We start from the raw sequence: 22879 nt of genomic DNA, 5'->3' as shown, positions 1-22879 counted from the left end.
CTTTACCTTTTTTTACCTACAGGGTGAGAAGTTTTGCATTGTGCTCCCTGTTCCCAGGTTTGGTTAGGCCACTAAAATTCCAGCACCCAACAGGCATGATATGGACAGGGATGGACTGTGAGGATGTCCACAACAAATCTCTGCAGAGCCTCTGCAGAACTCCCTTTAGTCCAGGGGTTGGCAAGGTTTACCTTGCCTGGGCTGGTTCACTCCAGCAGAGATCCCTCTGTGGGCTGGATTGTGTGTGTGTGTGTGTGTGAGCGCTCGCGATTTCCGGTGTCTGTGTCTGCGCAGATGTGATTTCTGGTGCCGCAGAAGCAAGTCCCCACGCCGCGCTGTGCCAGTTTAGCACAGCGCAGGGGGACTCACCAAGCGGGTGTGTCGATTTGGGGGTGGATCGTGGGCCTTAAACGACCCCCGTGGGCCACTTGTGACCCATGGGCCTTAGGTTGCCTACTCCTGCTTTAGTCCCTTTCAGCTGGGCCATAGGGCATTTGGTCAGGTCACATTAAGCTGGTGGCTTATTTGCTGCTAGATCACAGCTGCACTGCATTTAAGGTGGAACAGGAAGCCTGAACTGAAGGAACAAAGAAACGGAGCAAGAGGGGTGTCCTAAAGCACGGCAGAGAATGGCCAGGCAGTGTGCTGGTTCATTCAAAATGTCCAACATTGCACCCTCCAGATGTTTTGCACTACAACTCCCATCATGGGGCCAAAGGTAGTTGCAGTTAGGAGGACCGCTTATTGCGTTGCCAAAAAGAAGGAAAGGCATCACCCCAAAAGTGGGAGTTTTAAAATAAAAATTATGCTTGTATGCATAAAATTTGCATATGCTGATTTACACATATATGCAAATGGTGCTGGAGGAGACTCTTGAGAGTCCCATGGACTGCAAGAAGATCAAACCTATCCATTCTCAAGGAAATCGGCCCTGAGTGCTCACTAGAAGGACAGATCCTGAAGTTGAGGCTCCAGTACTTTGGCCACCTCATGAGAAGAGAAGACTCCCTGGAAAAGACCCTGATGTTGGGAAAGATGGAGGGCACAAGGAGAAGGGGACGACAAAGGATGAGATGGTTGGACAGTATTCTCAAAGCTACTAACATGAGTTTGGCCAAACTGCGGGAGGCAGTGAAGGATAGGCGTGCCTGGCGTGCTCTGGTCCATGGGGTCACGAAGAGTCGGACACGACTGAACGACTGAACAACAAATGCAAATCTAGAAATAATAGTTAAATTTCCATAGAAATACAGTACATCTCACCATAGTGACTTGTGTGCCTCCTCAGTCTGCTGCACTGGGGCTGTGGATGGGCAACTCTGAGCACCCTCTCTCTTTTCTTATGGTTCCTTATCTTTAAACTGGTCTTGGACGAGACAGCTGTACAAACAGAGGACTGTGCCCTATAAAGGAGGACACCTGGACACCTTGGATGAGTCCCAAACATCTGAAGGGCACTGAGTTGGCAAAGGCTGATTTAATACATGTGTGATTGTACAGAGTCTTGCATAGGTTTGCTGCAGCTTCAGATTGATCAGACAGGTCATTCGAGGCACCATATTGAGCACAGTTAAGTCTGCAACCTTCACATTTTGCTAAGGAGCAAGTCTCATTGAACTCATGGGGATTTACTTCTGAATAGATCTGTACTCTAACCACTACCCGACCCTGGCTCTTTAAATAGCCTTTAAATGGTCTCCTGCCTCTGCCGCCATCAGCTAAGTTTACAGCAAGCCTAAAGGCGGTGAAGTTGGGTCTGCTGCCTACAACAGATGGAACAGAGCCTTCAGGCAAGGGGGACAAGGGCATTTCAGCCTCCCAGCACAGCATGCAAGAGACTGGAGAATGGCCAGCCTGGAAGGAAGAAACTTCAAAGGGAGAAGGCAAGTTGAAATTAATTGCATTGCAATTCCTCAAGGGGTTCCACCTTATCACTTGTAGACTGAATCGGGACAAAGGATTTTTATCACACTACCTATGCTAATTGACTCTTGGATGCCAGCAACAAGTAGTTTAAGGTCACTGTTAATGTAATTTTCACTGCTTTTTTCTGCATTTCATTTCCCTCTGACCTCACTGTTTACAGTCCCCCGCCCTCAAAACCAAGCAACCTAGGATAAGATTTCATGCAGCTGATGAAGTTTATGCCAGAATAAATTTGTTGCATTGGTCTTTAAGGTGCCACAAAGCTCTTTGTTTTTGCAGCAAGAGAATAGCCCAGCTACACCTCGGGAGACCAGTAGTCCTATTTTCAATCTCTAATATGTTGTAGGGGATGAAATCTCAATATTGTTGCATGCTACCCCAATCTCCGAGCTGTGAGATTCCAGGTGCCTACCCAAGATTCATGTTTCTTTGGGGGAATAAGGGACAGCAGAGACTATGGTGTCTTTATTATATATGGTTTATTTACACATATACTGGTATACAACCTGGGCCTATGATGGAGGGACTCACAGCATGGACACCCCAAGAGGGTCTTGTTTCTACCACAGCCTAGGATTCAAACAGAAATCAACCGTTCTACGCTGACCCACTCCCCAGCTTGCTGCCTTTACCAGCCTGCAACCTCCCACCCCCAAGTCACTTCACAGTCCCCCAAAACTCTACTTCAAACACTGGCTTTGTCTTCTAACTAACTCAGAGGTGGAGGAGGGGCCCCACCCACTTTGCATCTGCCACAGAGCCTTTGTCTTCTTAGTGGCCCATTACCTTTCCTTAGGTCTCTAAATGGCTCATCTCCCATGCAATTACCTCATGAGGAAACTAGTCTGGCTTATTTATCTTTTTAACATTTTCTGGGTCCAGGGATTAAGTGTCTGGCACCCACAAGCTCATAACAATACATTTGCATAGCATGAGGGTTTTGTTTTGCTTTCTTGCAGGATATTTCAGTAGGAAATTTAAAGCGTGGATAAAAAGACGGCATAGCACATTAGCCTGCAGAGCTCCCCCCCCCCCCCACGCTGCCAGAGTTTCACTTCCTGTGGTTCTCTGTGTATCTTCAAGCCCCATTTCCCACACCATCTGCCTGGAGCCCATCAAGGCACCCAGGAAAGGGGGGAGGGGGAAATACTGTGGCAGCTTAACTGCACTGCCAGTTTATCTAACGATCTTCACCCGTCAAGTCCCTTGACAGTGGAAAAAATAAATAAACGGAAAAGAAAACATTATAGCCAGGCTACCTTAAACCCAATATCCTCCCTCTCTCTCTCTCTGCTTCTCAGCCTCTCCCACACAGCTATGTGTGCAGTTCCTGTTGCATGCTCTCCTTTTTTTCCTCTCTCTTTCACAATCTAAGAGCCAGCATGCTGGAACTCCTCAGCTATTTTGAGAAGCAAAACAGCTGTTGAAAGGTTTCTTAACAGCAGCAACAGCAGCAGCAGCAGCTGCCACCTCCTGCACCTCTGTCTGGCCATGGCACTTCCAGCAGGCCTTGCACATGCTCAGGCCCTGCATCTTGCCCCCCTGCTGTCCTCATCACTAGGGGTTTGACCCCCCTGACTTCTGCCAAGCAAGATCTCCTGCAGGTTCTGACAGGGCTCTGCTTCCAAATCCAGCTGTCAGGTAAGGGAAGGGGGCCACCCACTGCAGGGAGCACCCCTTCGCTGGCTTTTAAAGAGGCTGTTTTGCTCTGTCTAGGTATGATCCCCAGAACCTCTAGTTCAATGCTCCCAAATGGTAGTGCTGGGAAGGTGACCCAGCTGGCCAGAGGAGATTAACTGGCTAGGTGGCTCCAAGGTCTGACTTTCTTAAATTCACATAAATCCAGATAGTAGCCAAGGATCCTTTTACTTAAAAAAAGAAAAGAACACTGGCCTACCTTTCAGGGCTGTGGCTGTTCTAAGGATTGCTGTGATAAACGGTGCAGGCTTAGCACACCTTGTGGACCCCCAGATTGAATGCAATCCGCCGGTCAGGCTGTCAACTTTTCAGCAGGGCTCTGTAGCTGTGGTTTTAACCCCTGCATATTGTACACCTGTTAGCAGGTGATGCTTATCTCCATTCTGTTGAAAGCTCGGTTAAAAGCTGCACTTCAATCTGCTCTGAAAGGCAAAAGAACAGGCCAGGCGGCTTTTCTTTCTTGGTCAGTTGGCAACTCTACCCTTGGCCCACATATGGTGGCATGCCCAGGGATCTGGTGCACCTCTTCCTTTTGCTGGTGTTGCAGGAACAGGAGAGGCGTGCTTGGCCGCCGATCACACATTATGGAAGCCTAATGTATGTATTGCCTTTATGTGAAGAGGAATGTAGGGATCTGTCTTCCGCAGAGTGAGACCATAGGCCCATCTTGCTCAGGATTGCCTATGATGATTGATGGGGGTTGCAGACAGGGGTCTTTCTTTCCCAGCCATCCTGAGGATACACCTAGGACCTCCTGCATGTGAAAAGCAGGCCCTGTTGCACCTGGGCAGATTTTGTTCTAAATTTGGATATCACATATATTGTCATTTTGGTTTCTTTTTAATGTTCAAAGCGGCTCTCAAAGAAAAGCATTTTAAAGGTCAACAAAATTCCACAACATTATAAGGAAGTTAAATAAATTCATAAACACACGGAGCATTGTTAAATATTACTGTTACTTTTCCATCCTTTCTTCCTGTGCCTTCAAAGCAGAAGCATAGCATGCAAACATGTTGAGAGCAAGCCTCACTTAACACAGTAAACATCAGGGCCCTACCTAGAGGTGGAGGGAACAGGCTGCCTCTGTCAGAAGATTTTGGGTGTCATGAAAGGGTAGAAAATGAATTATTAGCATTTATCTGCCAGGGAAGGGGAAAGATGACTTGTGGGATTGTCTGCTTCAGGTTTCCAAATATTCCAACCAGCCACGAGGCCTCTTGCACCTTGAATTGGGGAGTCATTTGCTGCTTTGTTTCAGGCAGCAAAATATCTTGAGATGGCCCAGGTAAAGGTTCAGAGGGTTGCACTGTAGGCAGGTGTAGCCTTTCCTGTGGCTTTATCTCCACCCTGGGAAGAGCTACATTTCTTAGTTTAGTTTATTTAGCACACCTTTAGCTGTGAGGGCTCTACAGTTCTTCTGGTTTTATTTATACCTTTTTATATCACATCTCAGCCCAGATCACCTGGTTGGGAGGCAGGGAGCAACCCCTCCCACCCCCACCAAAGCCAGACTGTGCTGTTCAGAAGGAACCTTGAATGCCAGAGCTTGAGATAAAGAAATTAAGCAGGTGACGAGGCTTTTCTCTATTGCTTAATCTCCTGTTGGGAAAGGGAATCACATCTCACATGTTTCTGTATGGTGAGTGGCTGTCAGAGAAGCACGTATCTGGACTGGGGTCACTTTGCATGATTTTTAAGTGCCAAACAATGACTTTCAAAACAGTCTTTGGAATGTTTTAGGAATCTGTGTTTGAATCCTTGTTTCGTTTTTGGCACATTAATCGCCCGGAGGCATAGAAATTGTGAAAATGTTAGAAGCAGGCTGTTCCATTTTAGCTGAAATATCCAGGTCAGGCTTCTAGCTGAGGGACGGAGGGAAAAGGACACAGACACACCAGTTTTGCTTCCTCCTTCTTGGAAACAATGTATTTACCATTTCATTTTCTTTTTGAATATACCCTTTGAGTCTTATTACTTAAGCAAATTTGCAGGGGTTCTGGAGTCAAGCTGAACAGCAACACTGTGGCCTGAACTGCACCCAGACCTTCACCTGAGTAACAAACCTTGTCTGAATTCCATGTAGATAGTTGAGTACTACCAACAACAGAGAAATATGCAACAAGGCATTGGAACAAGGCACTGGGGTGGGTTAAAGTGGCTGGATTTGCAAAGCATCAGAGAGGAACCTCTATCTTTCCTTTCCGTTCCCTTCCCTTTGGCAGACTGCTGTGATGTTGCAGCCCCCTGAAAATAAGACAACACAGCGGCCAACTTTCCTCTTCTTTCCATTGCAGGGCTGCTGTGCCTTTTAAGAACAGAAATTTGGCAGCCCATGCTTTTCTTATCCATCTGCCTGCATACTAGGGGAGAGTATCACCTGCTGAATATCTGCTTGTCACACAACTGTCAGAATAAAACTGGCAATGGGAAGCCCTCCTGTTTCAAACCAATAGTTCTTATCTTGCCTTTCTTTCTCAAGCTGGGAAGGTCCCTTTTGCTGGGTTCTAGCTTACTACTGTCAATCTGTTTTGGTTACAGTGGTACCTCAGGTTACAGACGCTTCAGGTTACAGACTCCGCTAACCCAGAAATAGTACCTCAGGTTAAGAACTTTGCTTCAGGATGAGGCCCCATTAGCTAAAGTGGTACCTCAGGTTAAGAATGGTCCGCCAGAATGAATTAAGTTATTAACCCAAGGTACCACTGTATTTTATACAACTTCCAGCAAGCACAGTGCGTGCCAACAAGATCATTTCATTCTGCACAGAGTGCAGGCTGGCACAGATCCTGCCAGGCTGACAAGGCTCTTCCAGATGACACATTTAGTCCTCATTCATCCTGATCAAAAACAGCCTTCCTCAACCAGGTGCTATTCAGATGCTTTTGACTACAACTCCCATCAGCTCCCTACCAAAACTTTTGCTCAGTGTGCAAAATCTGTATGTTGGGCAGAAATGCCGATAATGGTGTCACATAACTGTATCTGGTCTGAAGCACATCCACTCCTTCTAAATGCTGTTCTGACTCACCTGCATCCATTGTATCTGTCTGCTCCTCCAACAGGTTCTGCTGGAAGACCTTTTCTCTACTACAGTCAGGTCCACAGGACTTTCTGGAGCAAAACAGACACGTTTGCTTTCTGGGTCCAGCCCCTCCCTGCCATGGAGTTTGCGGAGTTGATCAAGACCACCAAGGTGGACCATGTGGTGCTGTCACGTCCAGGACTCCCGTCCGTCAAAGGGACACTTTGCATCACCAGTCACCACCTCCTTCTATCTTCCCAGCCAGGGGGAAACGGGGAACAGGGCCAGATTGAGCTGTGGCTTCTTATTCGCAATGTGGATGCCATTGAGAAAAGGTGACTGTCTCACCCACATCATACATCCCCTGACCCCAGCCCCAACATCACTCGACCTGTTAAGAATCACTGGGGCTCCATATGCATGAAATCAAAATGCTATTGCTTTTCTCCCCGGTTTGTGAACTAACCAAACTAAGCCTTACAGAACCTGAACAAATCAGAACCCCTTCTATTCCCCCACACCAAGAACAACTTGCAAAGGAGCTGCAGCCTTTAAGAGAAGCATTGCTGAGCCTAAACCTGAGCTCAGATTGAGGTCTTGCAAAGTGACCTCGGTGCAAAACATTAGCAAATGATGCAAAGCTCTAGGGAGGGCTGGCTGTAGCTCAGTGGCAGGACATCTGCTTGGCGTGCAGAAGGTCCCAGGTTCGGTTCCCAAAGGACATCTTCAGGCAGGGCTGGGAAAGACTCCCTGCCTGAAACCCTGCTGCCAATCGGTGTAGACAATACTGAGTTAGACGTACCAATGGTCTGACTCGGTGGAAGGCTGCTTTTATATTCCTATGTTGTTCCTATCGTGCCCACCTCAGGCTAGTATCCTGGCTCATGAAGTCACAGATCAATGGAAGCATAAAATTGTAAGGGACCACAGGGGTCATCTAGTCCAACCCCCCAGCAATGGAGGACTATTTTTCCCAACGTGGGACTTGAACCCCAAACCCTGAGATTAAAAGTCTCATGCTGCACCAACTGAGCTATCCTTTTGTGCTTAGCAGTATTATCAGAAGAAAGTGCTTTAGGAACATGGGGAATAAAATCTTCCTCTTCTATAATACTGAATTACTCCTTTCATCTGCTCCAAGGTCCAGTTGCCACCTTTTACCCTGGCTGTGCTCCGGTGCTCTTTTAACAGCAGCCTAATGTGTGGACACTGAGCATGTGCTGTTTGAACCAAGTGCTGGCAAAGAGCCTCGCCTCCCTAATATCTTCATCTCAGGCTGCTGTAAAAGGCAGAAGAGCAAGGCTGGGAGAGAAAAGTTGGTAACCCTGCTGGGATGGCATTGATGCTGGGCCATCCACCTTGCCAAATGACCCCCAAATCAGCCCCACATTTGGCTTCTTGTCAGATGAGGATCAAACCAGCAACCGCCGCGCAGACCACCAACCTCTTGCATGCACCTGTGGCACGATGCTAACCTCTCCTCTTTCCTCCCTGTGACTCCCCAGCGTTCAGAATCTAAGTTGGTATCAAAGCGCCCGGACTAACGGCTCCCCCCCAGAAACCAGGTTCGCCTTTTAACTCCATTTCAAGCTGCAAGGCACGGCCGCAGCTTAGAGGCTTAGTGTTTGTCTGCTCCTCAGCTTGCTCTGCTTGCCAAACTGGTGTGGGGCCTGAAGCAGTCCTGGGCCCCACATTTCCAGAAGACCCGCCTCATGCCTGGAAGATGCCTGCCATTATTTTCTTGAACCCTGTTTGTACAGGGAGAAACACGTGCAAGCTACCCTGCCTTTGATTTCTGCACCTAAAGCCGGGGGGTGGGGGGGGGTGGATTGTGCAAGTGGGTGGGAGCCCAGGAAGGCATACTCTAAAGCGGAACTCCCAAGGGCTCAGCCCCAGGACCTGTGGAGGATTCACAATGTGTCTATGAGCATGTGCAGTGTGCCCACCCCTCAACCCTAAGTATCCACAGCCCCACCCATTCCCACCACCTGAGTTATTTAATGCTGATTTTATTTATTTTTAATATTATTTTATTTTATTTATGTTACTGTTTTGGGGAGACATGAGGCGGGCAGGTGTGGGGGACTCCCTGGTCCCGAATGGGGTAACTGTGCCCCTGAAGGACCAGGTGTGCAGCCTGGGAGTCATTTTGGACTCTCAGCTGTCCATGGAGGCGCATGTCAATTCTGTGTCAAGGGCAGCTGTCTACCAGCTCCATCTGGTACGCAGGCTGAGACCCTACCTGCCTGCGGACTGTCTTGCCAGAGTAGTGCACGCTCTGGTTATCTCCTGCTTGGACTACTGCAATGCGCTCTAAGTGGGGCTACCTTTGAAGGTGACCTGGAAACTGCAACTAATCCAGAATGCGCCAGCTAGACTGGTGACTGGGAGTGGCCGCTGAGACCATATAATACCGGTCGTGAAAGACCTCCATTGGCTTCCAGTATGTTTCCGAGCACAATTCAAAGTGCTTGTGCTGACCCTTAAAGCCCTAAACGGCCTTGGCCCAGTATAACTGAAGGAGTGTCTCCACCCCTGTCTTTCTGCCCAGACACTGAGGTCCAGCTCCGAGGGCCTTCTGGTGGTTCCCGCACTGTGAGAAGTGAGGTTACAGGGAACCAGGCAGAGGGCCTTCTCGGTAGTGGCGCCCGCCCTGTGGAACGCCCTCCCATCAGGTGTCAAGGAAATAAGCAACTATCTGACTTTTAGAAGACATCTGAAGGCAGCTGCCTAGAGTGGCTGAGGAAACCCAGCCAGATGGGCGAGGTATAAATAAATGATATGTTTGTTTGTTTGTTTCAACACTGATTTTTAACATTGTATTTTAGATTGCTGTAACCTGCCCTGGGACCCTGTGGTGAAGGGTGGGCAAGAACTTGAAGTAGGAAATTAAATAAATAAATAAATAATGGAGGCTACCTCAATTAGAGGAGAATCCTTCCATCTGCAGACAGCATAGGAGGCTGCCTTATCCTGAGTCATACAGCTGCTCCATTTAACTCAGTATTGTTTAGGGCAGCCCACATGGCACCCTCCAGTCGCTGTTGGATTAATGTAGATTCAAAAAGACATTTCTGCTCTTCGAGCCAGCTCTCCCCTCTCTGCTTTGCTTTCTGTCGCTCCCAGCAGGCTGCTCATGTGACTTCCTGCCCATCTCAAACCCAGAGTGTGTGGCTGATTGGGATTGTGGCCACAGGACTCCACACCCACCATGCTCATTGCTGCTGCCTCTTCTGCTGCAGAGAAGCTCACGGGGGGGGGGGGAGAGGAAAGTGTCTCTGGATCTTCCCCTGTCCCTATTTACTGCCCTTTTATTTCATTTCCCCCTGCAGGCTTGCAAACGCTTCGGGCACCATCACGCTCAAATGCAAAGACTTGAAAATTCTGCAGCTGGAGATCCCTGGGATGGAGGAGTGTCTTAACATCGCCAGCTCCATTGAGGTGAACAACATGCCCATTCCATGTAGCTTTATCTGAACTCGGATGTAGATAAATGCCTTCTGAACATGCGTGGAGTGCCTGTCATTGCCACAGCCAGCCCACAAATTCCTTGAGAAAAGGTGGCAGGTATGGTCCCTTCTGCCTCTGCACCCCCTCCAATGGTAGATTAAATTACCTTGGCCTTCGAGGGAAGGAAAAGCACTTTGTGGTAGCTCAAAATGACAACTAGAGGGCAGGATGAATAACTGAGGTTCCCCTTCTCTCCCTCAAATCATAACAGGAAGGCAAAGACGTAACTTAAATTCTGGTTCTATTTTTAAAAATCTCTGAGTTTGGAGGGTCCAGGTTGAGCCTGTGTCACTACCTGAATCTAGACGGCTATGGTGGCCTGCAACCAGGATTTCCTGTCCTGGGGTTGCTAGCTTGAGTGGCCTAGTCTCTCGACCAGCTGAAGGGGTCAGGAGGCTTTGTTAGACCGGACCTATTCCCTCCAGAAAAGCAGATATTGATGGTGCATGTGTATGCATGATGTACACCAGCCTTCTTCAACCAGGTGCTCTCCAGATGTTTTGGACTACAACTTCCATCGACCCCTGATAACACAGTGATTGTGTTTGTAGCCAGAAATATCTGGAAGTGCTGACTTGGGCTGACCTGTCATTCAAAACCTCTGCAGGGCCCTAGGCACGCGCACACACACACACACACACACACACACACACACACACACACACGGGCCCAGTGAACATGTCACTGTAAACCATAGTTAATGGTTAGTCATGCATGCACTTAGCTGGGCTGTTGTGCACTTCCCCAGTCACACTTTGGAGAAACAAATGATCCCTGCCTTAGCGTAGTTTCAGTCCCAAACTATAACTAGTAATCCAAGAACAAACCATTTCACAGTCAAATAGCTCTTACCACTTACGGTATAAGCTCTTACCACTTCTTGTAATTTGGAGCCATTGCTTCAGATCCTTCCCTCTGGAGCAGCCCAAAACAAGCTTGCTCCATCCTCCATGGAACAGCCCTTCAGATATTTGAAGATACTGTATTTTTAATGTATAACCCCCCCCCATGTATGACACGACCCCCTATTTTGGGGGACTCAAAGTTAAGAAAATGGGGGGGGGGGGTTTGACCAGAATTGTTGAGCTTTTGGAGGAGGTTGCTCAGAGCTGTTGAGTTTTTTTTTTGGGGGGGGGTGCCCACACTTGTTTAACTTGGGGGGCGGGGAGATTGCCGGAAATCACTCACCATAATGACTGGCACAGACGATATAGCACACGTCGCAGAAGCCAACGGTCGCCTCCCACTTGCCGCTAGCAGCAGCAAATCGTCCTCGCGATTGGCGCACCAGCAGCCAATCAACAGCAGCCCTTGACGCAGCCAACAAACAGCCACGGCTACAACCAATTGCGCATCACCCCCTCAGCACTACCCATGTATAAGACGACCCTAATTTTTTAACATGGTTTTGAGGTAAAAAAACAAAAACAAAAAACACCTAGTCTTATACACAGAAAAATACGGTATTTCTATATATATCTCCGGGCTAAACATACCCAACTCCCACAGATTAGGGATCAGCAACTGCTTGCCCTCTGCCCAAAATCCAGCCTCATGAACAATGCATGGAGCCAACCCAAGTGGGAAAAGAGAAACCAAGGCAAATGGATTTGGCTGAAGGCTATTCTGCCCAGGGTTGGGAGAAGTGACTTGCCCCCACCATTCTCTGTCTCCTTTATCAACCTGGGTCTCTGGTGAGGCCAGTTGCCGACCAGCAAGCAGCTGCAACTATCTTCTACCCCCACCCCCACAAAGGAAATAAAAACTAATGGAGTGCTGCTGCAGTATTGCCAGTCAACACAAATTACCCATCTTTATAACAGCAACTTTTATTTATTGCATTTCTACCAAGGACCTCAGGGCAGCCTACGCTGCTTTCCCCTGCCCACAACCCTTTTTTATTCCCAGAACATTTGAGAAGCTCCAGGTCACTGACTCACGGCCATGCGTCAGAATTGGAACCCAGGTCCAGTCTGAGGCTATGACCACAAAGGTCCCCGTTGATAGGAAAGGGGGAAACTTGCACCTCCCAGGCACATACCCGAGTTGCTCCCATGCAGGGGGTGGGGCAGCCTTGCCTTGCGCACACTGGCCTTAGAAGCACCCAGAAGTGACTGGGGGGTGTCGCAAGACTGGCTGCAGGAGGGGCTGGCCTGGCTTGCATCCCGCAGGCAGCACAGGAAGGTTCTTTGGCAAGGGCTGCTGCTGGCCTGTTTATTTGTTCGTCGCTAACCCGCTAGCACAGGCAGCCTCTGTTCGCCTCGGGATTTCCTTGTTGGAAGGCAAACAATACGGAGAGGTGGAAAAGCATGAAAAAGATCCAAGTTATTTTTCCACATCAGGCACCATTAATCCTTCTCCAGAGGGATGTCCCTGAGCAGCAAGGCAGCGATGGCAGGAATGGTTGTTACTTCCCCAGGATCCAGTTCTGAGAAGCCAGAGCTGCGCATGCAGTACAATCCATGTGGGATGCACTCAAGGCCACAAATGCTGCCTTGACTGCCTGACAGCATATAATAATAATAATAATAATAATAATAATAATAATAATAATAATAATAATTTATTTATACCCTGCCGATCTGGCTGGTTCTCCCCAGCCACTCTGGGCGGTTCCAACAGAATGTTAAAATACAATAATCTATTAAAAGCTTCCCTAAATACTAACGCCCACACACACACACATTATTATTATTATTATTATTATTATTATTATTATTATTATTTTGCAGTATCTCCCTCTCTGGCTTCTGAGGTGCTTGCCCATATGGTTCCAAGCATCTCTTTGCAGCTATAAGGACTATAAACTCTCTTTTTTAAGAGTAAAAGCTGACAACCTGATGCACCAGCCCAGCCTTGCTCTATCGTTAACAGCACCGAGCAGAAAAAGGGTGGGGAAATAGCCTGCAAGATAAGGAGAGGGTGCTTTGGTGCAGGAGAACACACACATCCATCTGACAATTTTACCTGCACAGACTCCTGGCTGCTGCAACTCATGAGACTCAGAGCTTTCAAATTATTATTATTTCTAAAATTTATATACCGCTTGATTGTTTGAAACCCTCAAAGCGGTTTACAAAAATAATTCTAGACACTGGAGATGTTTTAAGTCTATGCCGTTCCCTCTTCCCCATGGTTGGCAGAGCCAGAGCCCCTTAAGCAGGTTGTTTAGGTAAGTGGCGGGGGGCGGGGGGGGGGGCTGCTGGTTCAAAAAGACACAATTGGTATTGGCCAGGCTTCACCAACCTGGTGCCATCTACATGTTTTGGACTACAACTCCCATGAGCCTCATGCTGGCTGGGACCGATGGGAGCTGCAATCTGAAACATCTGGAGGCCCCCAGACTGGTGAAGGCTAGGTGTGGGGGAAAGCTCCTGGGGATGATCCACCACCCTTGTTCTCTTGCAGGCCCTCTCCTCTGTGGAGTCGGTGATGATGACGTACCCCTTCTTCTACAGACCCCAGAACATGAAGCTGGAAGACGGGTGGGGGCTGCACCGCCTTGAGGAATTCTACCAGCAAATAGCTGCAGATGTGAGTCATGAGGATCTGCGGTTTTGCAGAGGCAGAGAAAAGCAGGGGTGACGCCTGTGGCGGGGGGCAACTTTCCTCCCCTCCATGTCCAAAGGAGCAGCACCCCTTCGCTCCCTGCCCGCCTTGCAGTTAGTGTGGACCATAAGCCATATTGCCCAGAGCAGAGCAGGAGTCTGCCACAGAAGACAAGCCACTCCACCACCATGTGCATGTGCGCGCACACACACACACCATTTGCCCTGGCAGCCATCAAAATGTCTCCTCTTCCCCATAGGGCAGGGCAAGCAAACCCACCCAATAGCCACCTCTTGACCCTGAACTGCCTCATCCCCATATCCCATAAAGGGTGGGGTGGTGGGACATTTAGTCCCTGGAGGGGACACCCAACTGCATGACAGCATCAAAATTGCCACTGGACTTGACAATTTCCAGATAAAATTTCCTCTCTTTTTTTTTCAAATTTCATTTTCATTTTCCGCTTGAAACAATAACATTTCAAATAAAAGAAATACACAATTCATATTGACTCCCCTTCACTACCACCCCTTCCATGGTGCATTTTATTACTTTCTTTTCCATTACTTAATTCTAATTTCTCCCTATATCTTATTTTCTACTTGACACTAGCCTTGACAATTTCTGAATAAAACTTCCATTTCAAAAAATGACCAACTATATAGAATCTACCTTAAAAATTGTATATAATCATTTATTTTATCTACATATGATTAAACCCATGATTAAATGTAACTTCTTCTTTTTTTAAGGATGCTATTATAACAAGGGGTCCTCCAACTTAACTGCCCTGATCCTTTCCTTTGGCCTGAAGTTTCCTTGCAGTTTAAAGAAAACCGCACCACACAAACACACCAACTTGCCACTGTGCGGTAGGCGGACACACACCAAAGACAATGGGGAGGCTGAGGGAGGAGCTCAGTTCCAAACAATTGGGCTGCTTCTGGCTGAAGGAGAGCAGTTCCAGACCTTTGCCTTGCAGGCTACGAGAAACAATCTGACATTGACCCACTTCCCAGACAGGTGCCTGGAGGCTCAGCTACGTCAATGAGGATTTTGGGGCCTGCTCCAGCTACCCGCCCGTTGTCGTCGTGCCAACCAAAGTGGAGGATGGAGCCCTGAGAGAGAGTGCCCACTTCCGTCACGGGGGACGATTCCCCATCCTCAGCTATTACCACAAAAAGAATGGGACTGTGAGTCCACCTTCATTTCCAGCGTCTCTTTCCTGCACCTGTCTTCCAACAGACAACACACTCCTAGTCTCCTGTGTTATTCTGCGGTGGCGAGTGGTGGTGGCGGAGCTTCAGAAAACAAGCTTTCCTGTTTTGTCTGAAGCTGAGCAAGTTATGCCCCCAAAAAAGCATGTCAGTTATTTGGTAAATTAGTAAGCTGCCCTTCAGAGCAAAAATTAGGCAAGAAATGGTGCAATGTGAACTTGCATAACTGATGCACAGCTATTATCTGTCGCGCAGTTACATTAGGAAGCTCCCTTGCCATGAACCAGACCACTGGTCCATCTAGTGAAAATAGTCCACTGCTCAATTATGGTCAGGGAAAGAAGACAGGAAGGGAGCCTGATGCAAAGTCTAGCCAGCCCAACAGCTCTCTGGGCTTTCAGATAGCGGTGCCCTTTCCCAGCCCCATCTGAGGACTGAACCTAAACCTTTTGCATGAAAGCAAAAAGACTATCCTCTTTAAAAAAAGATACTGCATCATTTGAAAAGGTTCAGAAAAGGGCAACCCAAATTATGAAGGAGTGGAGAGCCTGCCCTGTGGAGAAGGGTTGCAGCGGGTGGGACTTTTCAGTAAGAGGCGACATGATAGGAATTTATATAATTCTGCATGGTATGGAGAAAGTGGGAAGAGAAAAACTCCTCCCCCCCTCTCTCATAAGACTAGAACTTGCGAAGTTGAATGTAAGAAGATTCAGGGCAGATAAAAGAAACTCTTTCAAGCAGCTATGGAGCTATGGAACTCACTCCCCTAGGAGGCAGTGAGGGCCAACCTGGCTGGACAAATTCATGGAGGTCGTGGCTATTAATGGCTACTAGCAGTCATGGCTGTGCTCTGCCTCCACAGCCAGATACAGGTGGGTAGCTGTGTTTGTCTGCCATAGTCAAAACAAAATAAAATTCTTTCAGTGTATCTGAAGAAGTGTGCATGCACACGAAAGCTCATACCAAGAACAAACTTAGTTGGTCTCTAAGGTGCTACTGGAAAGAATTTTTTATTTTATTTTGTTTTGTCCACAGCCAGAGGCAGAAATGCTTCTGAATACCAGTTCCTGGAAACCACAGAAGGGGAGAGAGCGCTCTTGTGGTTGGGTCCTGCTTGTGGGTTTCTCGTTGGGGCACCTGGTCAGCCACTGTGAGAACAGGATGCCGGGCTAAATGGGCCAACGGGCTCTTCTTCTGCACTTTACTACTGAGCTAGAGCCGCCCCCTGTTGCAAATGATACTATTATTATCATTATTATTACTTCATGAAATTTATACACCGCTTGATTGTAAATGCAAAACAAAACTGGGAGTTGTTTACAAAAAATAAAATAAAATCACCAATGAGGAAAATGAACAGCAATAATTTAAGACTTTCAGAAAGCTAAAACAGCAATAAGACTAAAAACAGACGAGAAAGGATTGACTCCCTTGGCCCCTATGGCAGCGTTCCTGCGGGGATTTGCAATGACCACTGCAGGGCGAGAGAGCAGAAAAGAACTGCCACAGAAGCCCCCTCGCCCTCCATCTGCCCATCCTTTCCCTCTTCCTTTGGCAGGTGATGCTCCGCAGCAGCCAACCGCTGGTGGGGCCCAACCGGAAGCGCTGCCAGAAGGATGAACTGCTGCTTCGCGCCGTGCTGGCTGGGGGGGACCGCGGCTTCGTCCTGGAGACCAGGTCAGCGCAGGCAGCCAAGCAGGCAAGGATGCTGGGGGGAGGCACAGAGCACCGGAGCGCCTATCCTGGTTGGAAGAGATTTCACCGGCCTCTGGAAAGGTGAGCATGCACTCTGGGCCCCAGAAATGAAATGGGGCAGTAGTTAACCAGAGCTCAACCGTCTAGCTCAGTGGGTGGCTTTGGGCTGGTGACTGTCTCTCTCAGTCTAACCTACCTCCCAAGGGTGGTTGTGAGGATAAAACAGGGAAGGGGGGGGGAACCACATTTGTATAAACTCCCTGCAGGAAAGGTGGGGTATGAATGTGAGAAATAAAATAACGAGCAGGGCACAAATGGAATGAAAAACCAATTTTAAAAGAAAAGTTGATTTTAAAAGAAAAAGTCCAAGAGAAGGAAAGAGATGGGTGTTCTTCTTAAAGCGCAAAGGAGAATAAGCAGAGCTGGGTGTGATCTGTGCTTATGTGGCTCTGTCTACTTTGCAGGCATCACCTGGTTTACAGCTTATTTCTTCTGCTGAGATAGTACAGGAAATAATCACTCTGTTGATGGTCCTGGGATCAAATTACATTTCTCCAGATCCCAGACTATTTTCTTTTCTATTCTTTCATATCAGCAATTTTTAAAATACAATTTTAACAGTACCTAATCCCTCAAAACCAAATCCAAATCCACCTTGCCGACCAAGGTCCGTCTAGTTAAAGCTATGGTTTTCCCAGTAGTAATGTACGGAAGTGAGAGCTGGACCATAAAGAAGGCTGATCGCCGTAGAATTGATGCTTTTGAATTATGGTGCTGGAGGAGACTCTTGAGAGTCCCATGGACTGCAAGAAGATCAAACCTATCCATTCTCAAAGAAATCAGCCCTGAGTGCTCACTAGAAGGACAGATCCTGAAGTTGAGGCTCCAGTACTTTGGCCACCTCATGAGAAGAGAAGACTCCCTGGAAAAGACCCTGATGTTGGGAAAGATGGAGGGCACAAGGAGAAGGGGACGACAGAGGATGAGATGGTTGGACAGTGTTCTCGAAGCTACTAACATGAGTTTGGCCAAACTGCGAGAGGCAGTGAAGGATAAGCGTGCCTGGCGTGCTCTGGTCCATGGGGTCATGAAGAGTCGGACATGACTGAACGACTGAACAACAACAACAATCCCTCAAAGCTCCATCTACCTGCATAACCAAACAAGTTAATAGCTCAAAAAGTAAAAGGTGGCTGTGTTGGTCCTTAATTCTCCACCTGCCTCAAATTCGCAAAAGAAAGGGATTGCCATTTGCTCTGATTCAGCAGTACAGCACAGGTTTTCCTGGGGAAAGTGCAGGGACAAAAAACAACAATAATCAGACATGGAGCTTTAAAAACACAGCAAAAAAGGAAGTAGGGATGAGCAGAGGCACCCATCCTCCGATTCTGGAAGGAGAAGGTAGCTTTCATGGCTAGTAGCCCCCGAATGGCTTATCCTCCACATTTTGACCAAGTCTGCTTCTCTCTCTCTCTCTCTTTGCTCCTTCCCTTCCACCCCCCCCCCCGCAGGGGTCGTCCCCTCCAAGAGAGCTTCATCAAGCTGGTGGAGGCTTGCAACGACCCATCCCACAACATGGACCGCTGGCTGAGCAAGCTTGAAGCCTCCAAATGGCTGTACCACGTCAAGGAAGCCCTGAGCACCGCCTGCCTTGCGGCCCAGTGCATAGACAGGTACTGATGCAGGCGGGGAGACCCAGACACCTCCCTCTCTCCCATCCTCTGCAGCAGGCTGGGGCGACAGGGGCTCAGGTGAACTCTGCAGAGGCAGGCGGAGAATAGACTAGAAAGGGGGATCAGAAAGGAGGGGTGAGAAGACGGTAGGAAAAGTCCCACATTTCTGTTGGGCTGCGCAGGGTGGTGCCAAGCTACTGGGCATTCTGCGGCTTGCTTACAGGGAGGAGGCCTGCGTCCTGGTGCACGGAGCCGAAGGGACGGACACGACCTTGCTGGTGACAGCCCTTGCCCAGGTCATCCTGGATCCCAACTGCAGGACACTCGCCGGGTTCCAGGGGCTGGTGGAACGAGAGTGGATACAGGTATCTGCGCTGGGTGGGGCTTCCAAGTGCCAGGGCTCAGTCTGAAGGGTGCCCTGCATCTTCAGATCCTATGGGATTATCCTCAGTGCACCCTTTATCTCTGGCTTTACATACTGACTCTTGTTATAAACCAGCCTTTTCCACAGAGGATAAGGCTACCATTAGCTCCTAATTGTGAAGGCTATACAGTAGCCTTGAGCAGATCTTTCTATATGGTGGATCTTTGCCAGGTTAGTCTACAACTCACAGCATGGCTGTATGATGCTGGGGTTGAAGGGAACTGGGCCGTGTTAGCAGGGCCTGATGGGAGTTGTAGTCTAAAATTATCTGGAGTCCACCAAATTGGTGAAGGCTGTTAAAAGCCATTCAAGCAAGCCTGTGTGCTAGAGGTATGTGTGCATGTGATTGTGCATGCACACAGGAGGCCATAAGGTCTAGCAACACCCTTTTTATGTTCCCACCTGCCCACTGCTCCTTGCTCCTCCTCTCCTCCCAGGCTGGGCATCCGTTCTGCCTCCGCTGCGCCCACTCAGCCTACTCCCACGTCCGTCTCAAGCATGAGGCGCCCACCTTCCTCCTCTTCCTTGACTGCGTCTGGCAACTGGGGCGCCAGTTTCCCTTATCGCTGGAATTCAACGAGGGCTTCCTCTTGGCGCTCTTCGAGCACAGCTACGCGTCTCCCTATGGCACCTTCCTATGCAACAACGAGAAAGAAAGGTGAGGCAAAAGCTGGGAGAGCGATACTGAGACTAGAGGCAAAGAGGCTGGGCAGCGGGGCAGGCATCAAAGCAGCTTGACCAGGTCTTCAAAATGTCATCCATTGAACTGCTCCTGAACTGTGACTCCTCCAATCTAACGGCAGTCAGGGCAAGGAGAGAAATTGATGGCAACAGCTCAAGTGTTCACAGCAAGCTCACATAATCAAAAAGCCCATGAGACATTCCAATGCAGCTCTTGCATTGTTACTGGCTCTTATAAATTACAGCGCCACACGGTGGAGGTGAAGAGCAGGAAAGGCAGCACTTCTGCACCATGGTAGGTGCCCCTGAAAAGAACTAGCCCTGTGCAGGTTGAGTGATTATATAAATCCAGACACACACAAACACAAATGCAGAGGCTGGTGCCCCTGCTTGCATTGTTCCCCAACCCCACCTACACCTCTGCCAACCACTCCAGCCCCATCCTTCCCTTTACATCTCACCCAAACCCCCATCCTCACACAGCTCCTCTGTGTCCCGCCACCCCTGCTTTTTGTTTAAAACCACCATTTTTAAACCTGTCTATTATTTTGCTCCCCTCTCCCATCCTGGCCTCATGCAAAACCAAGTTTGTAGTGTGGCACTACAAATCCTCTAATGGAGACTGTGTGGCGACAGCCTTACATTTTTATGTATGTTTATAGGGGAGAGAGGGAGAGGAAGGGAGAGAGAGAAAGAGAGAGAGAGAAAATACACACAATCTAATTTCACAGGGAAATGTCACCATCAGGTGAGAAATTGCCACTGTGCTTTCATGGTTACTTGTTCTTACAGATGCAACCCCCATGTGGTGAAACGGAGATGCAGCCACAAGATGGGAGGGGCACCCAAAAGCTGCAAGTACAAAGCAGCCTATGTACATCTGATTGCAGTTGCTCACACCAGCCCTCTCTATTGTCAAGATCTACATTGTAGATCTCAGGATAGGATTGGGGAACTCGCGGCCCTCTTTCATTCTCGATCACTGGCCACATTGGCTGTTGATGGGAACCACAAGGTCTCCCTCCTTGCCTTAACACGGGTGCTCAAGTTTCTGGTTCAGACCCTCCCAGCCAGCCAGACCCTCCCTCCAGGGTTCCCCTCCTACCCCCAAACTGCAGGGTAGTTGAACAGGTGCAGCACCTGTGTATTATATTTTAAGCACTTCTCCACATTCTAGCATAGCCTTTACCAACCAGGTTTCTTCCAGAGGTTGATGAAGACTGTTCTAGCTCAGACCTACCCCAAAAGAGGGACTCAAACGTCACCATCTCCCCCTGCAGGAAGCTCTGTGAAGTGAAGGAGAAGACGCACTCACTCTGGCCCTGGCTGAACAGCAAAGGGGAGGAGTTCCTGAATCCACTCTATGCACACAACCCCTTGGTTATCTGGCCATCGGTGGAGCCGCAGAGTTTGCTGCTCTGGCAAGGTAGGATAGATAAATCCATTCTCTCTCAAAATAGGGACATCAACTTGCTTTATTTGGACTCTGTGGTCTGTAACCAAACCCAGGCCCCCCACCATATGACAGAATTATGAGAGGATTTCAATAATTAAATATAGCACTAAAACAAATGTTTCATCAGCACAAGAGTTTCTGGTTACATGATGTAACAACCTCCTCTCTCCTTCCCCCAACTTGCTTTGGAGCGTGGAGGGAGTAGGGGAAGGCCCATTGCACTAGCAGGAACCCAAGCATTGGTTCCTGCAAGTGGAATTACTTGATTTTAGAAGCTCCAATGTGTCACAGTGCTGGCAAATTTTCAGTCTTCTTGAGAACTTGAAACTTTATTTTTTAAAAAAACATTTTTGTGGACAACTTTGTATTGCTAATTTCCATTACAAACATTTAAAAATGGGGTGGGGGTACTTTTAAAGAAACTAATTAACTTTAGCAATTTCTCTTATACATTGGGGCTTCAAAGAACATTTAATTTTAGTCCTTTGCAATTGTGGTGCAATCAAATTGTCAGGTTAACCTTTTATTGCATATACCTGTACATTTCACTGACCGATTCGGATTATGCTTCAACATGCCCATTTGGGAAATCCAAATACCTTTCCAAATTCCTTCAGCTGCAGCATTTTACTCGATATTCCTCTTCCAGACTATTACTGTTATGGCAATACTGCTACCATCTCAATCACAGCAAGAGCCCAGAGTCAAAGAGGAGTAGAAGAGGAAATATCTTTAATTACCACTTTTTCAACCTGCTGTATATGGGGATACAGATATTAATCTAACAATTTCCTACAGGCTTATTCCTCCGCTGGGTCCGCTCATCCCACTATCTAGATGACGCATGGGGAGAAATTCAGAAAATAATGAAGTCCACACAGGAAGACTGAGTGGGATGGCACCAAAGCAGACTGCAGCACAAGCCATTTCAAAAGCAGAAACCAAATAACTGGGTAGGAAAAGATCAGCCACAGCCTGGTTTCTGCTGTGCTGGAAACCAGCAAGCACAGAGCTATCAAGGAGAGTAAATGGTGCTGGTCACTAACCATGTTGTGAACCCAGCCCTTGTGTGTGTGGGAGAGAGATTTGTAAATAGGAGAATTTCCCCACTGGATACAGAGCTGGTCACTAAAGTCTGACAATTAAAAGACACTTCATGTTGGACTACACAAGTTGCCAGATCTTTGTGTAGTCCAGTTATCCAGGCTTCTCATCAAGGAAATAATCCTGTGCTTAGAGTAAGTTTGGCAAGTGGGCAAAGAGTTTGGTGGGGTTTCCTCCAGAATAGGATCGTAAAAACTGAAACTACAGAGTTTCCCCCAGAATCACAACTTTGTTGAATATGTCCTTCTACAGAATCAGGCCATGAGTCAGACCATCCATCCCAGGGCCATCTCCCCTAGCTTTCCCTTCCAAGTGGTTTGCCAGACTCGTGATTCCCCTCTGCCCTAAGGAACACAGCCATGGTGGTTGAGGCTAATGACAGTTGTGAGTCCAAAACATCTGTTTGGGGAAAGCTTGATCTACTCAAACTGGGAGTAAGTCTCCAGCAGAGCAAGAGCTTCCCTCCCCTTCCTGCCAAGGGCCCTTTTTTTAACAGGAAATGTCATGGGGAATTGAACCTTGGCCCTTCTGCATGCAAGGCATTTGCTGAGCCACTTGGTCCAACAAGAGAATAACAGCATTCATGCCTTTTATTCTGGTTTTTGGACACCTGAGATGTGTCTTTTTAGTACCTGCCCTATTCTTCTGATTGTAAGGCCTGCTGGCTCAGGCCAATGGCCCATCTAGTCTGGCATCCTGTTCTCACCATGGCCAACCAGATGCCTACGGGGAATGAGCAAGCAGAACATGAGCACAAGAGCACTCTCCTATCCTGCCATTTCCAACTCCTGTTCAGAAGTATTGCTGCCTCCAACTGTGAAGGTACAGCATAGGCATGGCTGGTAGCCATTGACAGCCCTCTCCTCCATGATTGTAAGTTGTTCTGACTGATTTTAATATTCTGTTTTTATACGGCTGTAACTT

General features: G+C 48.1%; 1 protein-coding gene across 4 annotated transcripts; it reads left to right on the top strand.

Moving 5' to 3' along the window:
* Nucleotides 1-1769: 1769 nt before the first annotated feature.
* LOC117051334 (myotubularin-related protein 9-like) lies at nt 1770-22023 on the top strand. 4 transcript variants are annotated; one of them, XM_033157634.1, is made up of 12 exons: nt 1770-1883; nt 6687-6981; nt 8152-8211; nt 9979-10087; nt 13565-13690; nt 14725-14898; nt 16481-16698; nt 18129-18290; nt 18514-18655; nt 19152-19372; nt 20676-20821; nt 21650-22023. In XM_033157634.1, the coding sequence occupies exons 1-12, from the start codon at nt 1829-1831 to the stop codon at nt 21739-21741; spliced, it is 1800 nt and encodes a 599-aa protein (XP_033013525.1). In that variant the 5' UTR covers nt 1770-1828; the 3' UTR covers nt 21742-22023. The 4 variants fall into 4 exon arrangements, with proteins under 4 accessions (XP_033013525.1, XP_033013527.1, XP_033013528.1 ...); XM_033157637.1 differs by lacking the exon at nt 1770-1883 and adding an exon at nt 3242-3567; XM_033157635.1 differs by lacking the exon at nt 1770-1883 and adding an exon at nt 5094-5192 and having other exon boundaries at nt 6718-6981.
* Nucleotides 22024-22879: the final 856 nt, after the last annotated feature.

The sequence above is a fragment of the Lacerta agilis genome, chromosome 8 (genome assembly GCF_009819535.1).
Source record: "Lacerta agilis isolate rLacAgi1 chromosome 8, rLacAgi1.pri, whole genome shotgun sequence".
Classification (NCBI taxonomy): Eukaryota; Metazoa; Chordata; class Lepidosauria; order Squamata; family Lacertidae; genus Lacerta; species Lacerta agilis.
Note: the sequence above shows the minus strand (reverse complement) of the source record. Positions and strands in the feature narration are given on the sequence as shown.